The 10,000-nt window shown below is 36.8% G+C and overlaps 1 protein-coding gene across 1 annotated transcript in view; it reads left to right on the forward strand.

The window, feature by feature from the left end:
- Window positions 1-10,000, forward strand: part of FOXP2 (forkhead box P2) — a 347,593-nt gene that overhangs the window by 304,220 nt on the left and 33,373 nt on the right. Inside the window, exons 11-13 of the mRNA XM_027714978.2 lie at window positions 2,546-2,633; window positions 5,033-5,116; window positions 9,529-9,730. Of these exons, the coding sequence (XP_027570779.1) occupies window positions 2,546-2,633; window positions 5,033-5,116; window positions 9,529-9,730 (374 nt within the window). The remainder of the gene's footprint in view (window positions 1-2,545; window positions 2,634-5,032; window positions 5,117-9,528; window positions 9,731-10,000) is intronic.

Below are 10,000 nucleotides of genomic sequence, written 5' to 3' on the forward strand. Positions count from 1 at the left end.
TTGACCAGCACAACTTGTATATAACTTAAAAGGCATGACAAGAAAAACAAAACAAACAAGCCAACCCAAAACCCAAAACAAACAAACAAACAAAAAAACCCCAAAAAGTCTGGAATTATTTTCGGTCTTCTGGAGGAAACAATGTATGTCTGTCTTGGCAGATTGCAGCATATTAGACCCTAAAAGTGCAGCAACTTTATACAGAGAAAAGTTATTTTAGAGGGTTTTAAAAATGTATTAGACCTAGTTCTTCTTTCACTACATTGCCTGTACTTGCGTGATAAATAAAGCAAGCCTACTTCACAGGCAAGAAAGATCAGAAAAAATAATTCTTAAAACAATTTTTACACTTTTAATGTTTCCATAAAGTAGCTTTTCTCCGAAATGCACAGCACAAGTAACCACATTACATGAAAGCATGGTATAAAAGATGCAGATATCTCATGAGTTTCCGAAGATTACTGTGTTAACTCTCAAGAAACTTGGAACATTCTCCCAAGTTACCATGTAATCATATTGAAATTACATTATACTGGACTTTCTTATCCCATACTGCATACTGCTGTTGCATTTAAAGTTCCTCGGGGCAAGGACTGTGTCTGTATCTATTTTGTAAGGTGTTATGCAAACATATGGTGTTGTAATAACTGATAAATAATCATGAGTACACAGTAACCTCAAACTTGGGCTGGGAGATCTTTTATACCTACACTCTTGCTTACTCTAATGTGTTATCCACATATACCTGTGAGCATATGCAGGTGAGCATACATGCATGTGGAAGCACAGTGTACTGGTGTGTACTGGTGAGAGTGGTAATGATGATGAGGTAAAATCTGTCTTCAGACCTTTTTCTGGCAATTTTGTACCCCATTAACTGAAAACATTAAACCATTACATTTACAGACTGTGCACTATCATGCTTCTGTAATTGAGGGAGTAAAATTCTTTTGAATCAAAATTTCAAAAAACAAGTGAATGGTACATTCTAAACAATTACCTGCTTTTTAAACTGACTGAATGTTTTGCATCAATGGGGGGGAATGAAGTCAGCTCATTTGAAAATAAATAAATTATAGGTTTTATGACTCACATAAAGGAAATGTGTCCTTGGTGATGCTTGTACTTAGCATAAACTACCAAGCAAGCTATATGTATACTCTTTAAACACTTTTTTTAAAAATTTTTAAACAATAATTAAAAGAATTAAAAATATCTTTCACAATCTCTTCCCCAGCCATGCCTGTTGCAAGGATAGCAGAACCTGTTGTATTCTGCTCACCTGAAAACTTTATCATTGGGTTGTAAAACTGAGAAGTTGTGATTTAAATGAAAAGAGGCAAATGCTAGTAAAACCGAGATACTATTTTCCTAATTTTCCACTGTTTCTGATGAACACATTTTCCCATAGATTAACAATCAAATGACTACATAGTTCTCTGATTAATTCTGCTAGGAGAGAAAAAGGAGAAGATACATTTCCTCCGCAGCACAGATAACTTATTTACTGTAACTGTGCGATAGACCATCCATGACAGTAGTCCTTGCAAAGCTTACCACTCGTGCCTACAGTGGAAAGAGCCAGTAAATCCACATTCAAATGCAGAACTCCTTTGCTCTCATTTCTTCTTTAGCCTGATTCTTATGTTTTCTTCACAGTGGAGCAGCAAACACACTATTAAAGCTCAAAAAGGGACTTCTTTGATCCTGGGAGAGAGAGAAAATAAAATGAAAACATTGTCCTACAAAAAACATTATTAAATGATCTCTGTAAAGTTGTGCTTGATTGAAATCTCTGGGGAACAGCCGCTTGGGTCTAGGCTGAAGTTCAGTTGCAGGCAGCTGTTCACCGAGGTCCTCTTTCCCTGTTGCAGAGTGTGGTTTTGTTTTGCTAAACTGGCATGCATACCCTGAATCTCTCCCAGGAGGCTTGCTGTATTAGTAAGGTGTGTAGCTGGTCCTTCCCCTGCCTTTACCTCGCACACTCTTCCTCATACTGGGGGGCCCAATCACTTCCATCATCCTCAGAGGCTACTTCTAGAAACTGCACTGAAAATTGGATATTCCCCTACAGCTTTGTTTTGGGGAACGGGTAGCAGAGCTTCTGTTGTTGCTTAATGATTAAAGAAGAGCAGATAGAGAAATCTTAACAAACTCTAATTCACAGTTGTTCAAGCAGCCTAAAAGCAATTACATCTTTTGGACAATCATTTGTAAGGTGATTCTCTTTATCTACATCAGCAACAGGGAGTGGAAATCTGTTCAGTCACTCTAACAAATGTCCATAATTGGTTACATTGGCCTTTAGATGGCATATGTGACCTGGGAGATAGGAACTGGTATCTGACTCATCACTGGGAAAGTTCGTAGAACTAAATGAAATAATCAGTTTTGTTATTTTGTATTGTTTTGTGTAAGGCATGCTCTGATTAGGTCTTTTTGCATAACTCCCATTGGAGCTAATGGAAGCCATATGCACAGGAGAGAAAAATGGACTCATAAAGATATTTTCCTCATCTTAACACTGTCTTATTTGCTTCTCTAGGCACCTTAACAATGAACATGCATTGGATGACAGGAGCACTGCTCAGTGTCGGGTGCAAATGCAAGTGGTTCAGCAGTTAGAAATACAGGTTTGTTACATGGATGTATTATCCTACTATCAGCCTATTTACTATCAACCTAAACTAAATTGAATACACTTGCCTTAGTGACTCTAGGTTAAAGCCATATGCTTCTTGCATGAAATTTGTTAATACTCATGAACAAGTGGGATTTTTTATTTGAAGATCTTTCACATTATGCAATAATTATCTAACATCAAGATTGTCTACAGTATTTTGCTTTAACTGAAACACCAATGCCGTTCATCGTGAATGAAAAATGCAGTCCTTGGAGCAAAGACTGGATCCAAGCCATCTTCAGTTCTTGAAACACTGGATCTGGACCCCTCTTCCTTCTTCCCCTTCTGACCTCTGGTGTTTGTCTATGCCATTCTACAGGATTAAAGAGTAGCAGTACTCCCAGCGTGTCAGTGGGCATTTTTCTGCAAGCAGAAGGTGTAATGTCAGACCTACTCAAGGAGGGTCCCACACCTGGGACTATGAGGCTCCAGTGCCCTGTACATGCTCTAACCATTAGAGGTCACTGCATGTATGTGAACGCTCCCTTCTGCTTATGCAAGAAGTGATGAGTACCCTGGGGTCTCACAGTATTGAGATTACACTTATCAGGCCACCAAGGCTGGGCACAAGCCTCATGAGTGACTCTGCAGGACACTTACACCACGCCGCCCCCTCCTGCCCATACAGTAGTCATAGCGGGGGCATCTCTCAGCAGTCCTGTCCCCTCTTGGGACCAGCCAGAGAAGCTCAAGAGACATAGCAAGGGACTGAGATTTTTGTCTCTGTTACTCGCCGTGTCTGGAGAAAGAAGGATAAACACGTTTCGCCTTTCTCACCTTTTAGCATATTGTCTCACTGTCCTCTTTCATGTAAGAATACTTGTTCTTCTTTCAGCCAAGGCAAACTGTTTGAGTATTTTTTATTTTAACACTGGAAATGCAAAACAGTGAGAGTATTGTACAATAATGTACAGAAATTGTCATTCGCCTTAAAATGAAAGATTTTTAAACCCAGGTAAAGCTGCTATTTCTTCTGTAATATTCATAGGATAGTGTTAGCTTAATTTGTTTGTTAGGAATTTACGTCACGGCAAATACCATGTCTCTAAAGTGTCACACACGTAGTATGAAGCCACACAATATGAAGAAACCCTCTTCGCACCCCCTTGCCTCAAATGTTCTTTAATTGGAGATGCACTGACCAAATTATATCCATAATACTGAAAATATATCCAGTAGTAAAGATCGTTTCCTCTCTTAAAATTACTTACAAGTTGTTTTCCTTAGTCCAGTCTCAGTCTACAGGTGTAACTGTTGAGCAAGAACTCTCCAGAAAGTGGTAATATTAAATACCAAGTGATTCTTATTGCAATTAATGATGTAATCATATTGTAGGTATCCAGAGCCAAGTCACTAGAATAAAATTTTGAGCATTTCTTCTTGCAACCTAGTTTGTGGGAAAAAAAATTCTTTTCATGTTATAAGGTACATTTTTCTCTTTCATGTTCTTCTATTTTTATCCACAAGTTACATATTTCAAACACTTCCTCCTCTTTCTTTTTTTTTTGCTTTTAATTTGGTAACTTGTTTGAGTCTGAAACTACCAGTATTTACATACCATATGGTCAGAAAATGGTATAAGTTAGGAAAAAGTAGAGGTTTGAGTAATGAGATGTTTTCTAAAGGCAGTGTAAGGGCTGCTTAAGAACTGTTTACCATTTACAAAGGCTAGGCTGTAATCTAACAGTCCAAGTGAAGATTTAGCTTGCAGTGTGACCAATTATGCCATTTTTTGCTTTGTCTGACTGCTAGTGAAGTAGGGTCCATCAGTTGTAATGAGACCCAGTTCAGTGTCGATGCCGACTTGATGGCAGAGTTCAGCATTTCACACTGCCTAGGCTCTGTCACTCTATTGAATTAGATTGATGATGGCAGATTGCAGGGGGCACTAACTGGACCTCAGTGGGAAAGGATGAAGTGTGTAGTCAATCCTGGCAGGAACTGTGCTTTGAGGACCCTTCACCCCTTCACAGCTGTTGGCACTAGGCCATTGCTAACAGTGTCCACAGGACTTTAAAGAGACTCTATGGGCCTTCTAATTTATGGTCTTAGTAACTTGTTACTGTTGAGGCAACTGTGACCTCAATTCTCTTATTGACAAAAAGATGAAGTGCTATTTGTTTTCTCTGACCTTTTAACATATGAAAGGCTATAAAAGTTTTTTGGTTTTTTTTTCTTTCTTTCCATGCCCAAAGTTACATTTCCTCTTAGATAAGTTTCTACTGACACAGACTTTTATATGTAGGAATCATTACACCAAGACAAGCTCCATGATAAGATGTATCACTGCAGTGAAATAGCTGTATCAGTCATTTCTAAAATGCTTCTGATCTCACTCTTTCTTAACAGCTTTCTAAAGAACGTGAACGTCTTCAAGCAATGATGACCCACTTGCACATGCGACCCTCGGAGCCCAAGCCATCTCCAAAACCTGTAAGTGCATATTGCTTTATAAACAGTAAATAGGTCTATGAATGTAGCAGGCTAAGAAAATGAACAATTTAGTGACAGTTAGAAAACAATGAGTGTGATAAAAAATGTGGCAATAGAATGAAAGTAAAATGCAATAGCCTGTCAAATTGTATGTTTCTTTAAAAGTAATGCTATCTTTTACAAAATCTATCCAATCTACACGATAGGCGACACTAAACAAAGTACACCTGTAAGTGTCCAAATCATTGCCTTGAGACTGAAGCTAGAGAGAATATCTTTTTGTGATGTATTTATAGATATTAAAAGAAAATCCACTTTGAAAGATTTGAAGTTCAGTGGCAGTAAAAAATAAATGTAAAATGAATCTAGGTACTTAGAAAATTTCTCATATTAGTTACACAAATAGGAAACACAAATAAACAATTTTTATTCTTAAACAAATGAACAAAAACGTTATTTTATTCAGCGAATTGAAAGAATTGTAAACACCAGGGGTTTGCTCCTTTTTTTGTCAGGGCTGCAGTGTTAAACATTCACTGTGATTGATGCTGTTGGGGTTTGTACAGGTACTGAAAAGTCACTGTTGCTTCCAAACGCTCCACAGCGCTGTATCGGGCCCCAGTTGTGCAGCTGGATCTGCAGTCAGGTTCAAACTCCATTAAATTCAGTGTGGCTTCATATAAGCAAAAGTATTGTCTGATGCAGGTCTAGTGTTGTACTGTCAGGTGTCAGGCATTGCAATACTTAAAATTTACTGTGCTTAGATGCACTGCACTTATACTAGAAGCTGTGTGAAACATGAACTGTTCATTAATATTAACCATGACAGTAACTTTTGTATGTACAATATGAAGAGGATATACCAGTACTTGAAGATGAAGTGCTGGGGTATTGATGAAAATCTGTGGCTATAAATGTCTAGAAATGTAGGAAGAAGGAACATAATCTGTTTTAAAGAGCACACTTACATATCATGCCCAGTTAATATTTACGTAGAAGGACAGCATGCTCCATCTCTTGTGTTTTCAGCTGCACGTACTTCAAAGAAAATCTTTGTTTGAGGGCACACTTCATAACCTGGTGATGAATGAAAAAAGTGTTGGCATTTCCTTAACCCCTGCCTTTGTGAGAGAAAATTTAGATGCATTATTTTTGCTTTCATTAGCCTAATTAAATTCAAATTTTTTTGTTTCATTTACCTACTAAGGAAAAGCATTTGGAAACTTAAATTTTAGTATATGTGGGATATATATGAATAAAGCAATCTGAGTGCTTTTTACATTTCAATGCATTGTGAAGTTTTTCTCTCATGCAGGCTTCTCTAGCAATTCAGGTTAGATACCAAATGCTGCTGAACTGTGCGGGAAAAGGTTTTCAGAACACATTTTTACTATTTAATTATTTTAACCCCAGATGATCTGTAGTCTATCAAAATTTTGAGAATATTGTTTCTTTAGAGTTTTAAGCCACTGTCTCATTTCAATAAGATTATTTTTCTCATTCCTTCCTATAGTATAATGTAGATAATCACAAGACAGAATAATTGTCTCATAAATCCATCAGGAATCTGCAGCTTGTTCTTTTCCAATTAATTATTCAATCAGTAAATTTTTTAAAACTCCAGCAGCATGGTTACATCTACACTAATAAAGAATTTTCAGCCTATAATCCAAAACAGAACCTGAATGAATAATGTAATTGAAGTATTACATTACATAAACCACACATGAAAGAATTGCTAATTGCGTTTGATGGTGGGCAATTAATACAGAATCTTAGATGAGCGATTTAAAATGAAACCACAGTTTAAAGTTCCCTTTGGAACTAGAGATATCTGAAGTGGTGAGCTGCACTGCTGGCCTCAAATTGGTTTGAAAGAAGAGTGGTCAATACTACTCTCCCCCCCCCCCTAAAATTTATACACTGTACAAAAGAAGCTTCAAAATTGATATGATAGTAGAGATTTATGGTCTCATGTGCAGTGGCTCAGTTGAGACGGCCCACACATTTGATAAATATTAATAGCATGAATTTATTACCAAGGAGAAATGAGCTCTGTTGGTTCATCACTGCACCCTTAACAGCTATCAGTACATGAACACAAGGTGCAACCGCACTGTCTATTATATGACCCCATTTACTCTCTGAATGGTACTTCATTAAATGGTACCTTTTGGCCATGCTATGGATGGATGAAAATCAAAGTTATCAAGGCTGCGAGTCCTGAATAATGAGTTTCACCCAACCTTGAATATATTCAGATGAGCTGAGGTGGCTAAGTGCTCATCCTGGGTTTTACATGCTTTTCTTTAGTTAATAATAAATTCTATTTTATCAGTTCATGATTGCATGCCTACAAACATGTTATGCTTATTATTGCCAGCTGGTAGAATAAGTTACCATAACATTGTAAACATAGTAGTTTGCATCCATACAGATTGAGTATTTCTGCAGCTTTTGTAATTTTTAATGTGTCTATAAAGTGTATTGTAGCTACATGCTATTGCTGTGCCAGAAGTTTTACTGTTTTATGGTTTTTCATTTTGCATTTTCTTGTTGGCAAATAGATAAGTTAAAGAATCTCTCAATGAAATGCTGTGGAAGTAAACTTTTTTTTTCTAATTCGTACGCTTGTTTGTAAAAGGAAATTATTATAAAAATCAAATGCACTTTTAAAAGCTTTGATATTAAAAAACAAAAGTTAACAATTCAGAGTTAAGAAAGGTATATGTCACTTAAATCTTCCTTCATCTCTCAGACTCTTCAAAAATGCTTCTTTTTGCCACAGACAAGCTTAAACTCTGAGCTTTGTGAATGTATTAAATAAAGCATTTGGTAGCATTATCTGAGCTTTTTTTATGTATGTAACAAAGAATTCCCATTCCAGTCTGCTGGCTTAGAGTAGGAACAGAAGAACAGTCTGTGGTTTATTGGGAACAGATGCACTTGGGGATGCCTTCAGGGTGCCAGTCGTTATTATTAGACTGCTAATGTGCTTCTTCTGGCTGCTGCCCAAGAAAGGAGAACAATTAGCTGGCATATGTTAATTTTTGTTTCCCTAACAAATCTCTCTACTGACTAAATGTGTAAAACAAATCCACAAAGAAAGATCAATCAATGCTGTACACATCATTTTCTCCCCATTAAAAAGAGGTTTATCTTAAGAAGTGTATTTCGGATTTAAAAAGGCAGGTGTTACTAAATTATACACAACCCCCAAATTTTCGATATTTACCCCCTTGCAGTTGCTCCACACAGATGAAGAACAATTAATATTATTTTCCTGCTCAGCTCTATAAATTACTGTATAAAGTGAAAATGACTACAGGTTACCCCTTATGAGTATCATTTAAGTATAGGTTACCCCTTATGAGTATCATTTAAGTATATGGAAGCAATCTTTTTATGTGCTGCCCTGAGTATAAATTCTGCTAATTGGATGTTATTTATGACAAAAGATGTACGGTAAATATGACTGAGGTAATATGAGTTTTTGATAATGAGGAACAGGGCCTTCCTGAGGGGAGTAATGAAGGGCACACTGTTAAACAGCTTGCATACATTCGCACCTTTTTTTCCTTTTTTCTACCCTGACACCCACTTTCCAGGGTAGATCAGCAATAAGTGACACTGTAATCATAAATTGAAAATGATACTTCCAGAGGAATTGGCAAACTTGACATTTCATTATATTTGTTAACACATGCCACAAATGATTGTTAGTGAGGAAATTCCATTTCCCTCTCTCCATCTCCAATCAGATTTAATTTGAAAATTTTCAGCCTCCTCCGGCTAATTTGCAATTAAGACAATTTTGTTTGAATATGTAGTAATGTCATTACCATTCCACCAAATTAGCAAGGAGACTAAAGGTCAGTGTAAAATTTTCCAGCTGGCTGGAGCCTCTCAGCTGAGATTTGGGACCGGGGAAAAAAAATACAAAACTCTGGCAGCATCAGAACTGCAACTTATTTTAAGTCTTGTTTGTATGAATACTAACATCTTTTATTGCATTTATTGTTGTTATTTTTGTTTCACCAGGAGCTAGATCTGTTTTACAACAGACCTAAATAGTCACGAGCTAGTTTCTATTGCAGACAAACATACTTTCTGTGAAGTCTAGTAGTACTAGAAGGAGTTAGTCCTCAGTAACATTGCAGCAGATTATTAGATAACCTCTAACAGCATCCTCTAATTAGAGTTCTTATGATACAATTTCATCCTGTAATTAGTTGAGATTGGCTGCTTCCTTTTGCAGCTTATTAGTGGCAACACAGCTGTAGAAGTGAATCCACTCTCATTTGTCAAACCTTTTTAAGTTGGGGGTTTTTTGGTGTTTTTTTTTTTTGTTGTTGTTGTTGTTTTTTAATTTATTTTCTCTCTACTTTTTCTTTCCTTTTGGGTTTCTGCAGCTCAATTTGGTGTCTAGTGTCACCATGTCTAAGAACATGTTGGAGGCATCCCCACAGAGCTTACCTCAAACTCCCACAACACCAACGGCCCCAGTCACCCCAATTACCCAGGGACCTTCTGTAATCACCCCAGCCAGTGTACCCAATGTGGGAGCCATTCGAAGAAGGCATTCAGACAAATACAACATTCCCATGTCATCAGGTAGGACACTTTGGATCAATACTTTTATTTTGATATTCCCTAAATTTGTGCTGTTAAGTATTAAAATATTGTAGAGGTAAATTGAGGCTGTCAGAGAGGTATTTAATGCAGATGATATAAATTGAATTTTTTTTAAAATTCAGATTTTTTTCAATTATTAAAAAGAAATAAAAAACTGAAAGAAAAAGAAGCTCTGAAGCAGTCTTGGTTTAGCGCGTGTTAATACTGGATACGTGAAAAGGATTGGTATTAATGATGATATATACTCCT

The sequence above is a fragment of the Pipra filicauda genome, unplaced genomic scaffold, assembly GCF_003945595.2.
Source record: "Pipra filicauda isolate LSUMZ 115617 unplaced genomic scaffold, ASM394559v2 scaffold210_size2929891_pilon, whole genome shotgun sequence".
Taxonomy (NCBI): Eukaryota; Metazoa; Chordata; class Aves; order Passeriformes; family Pipridae; genus Pipra; species Pipra filicauda.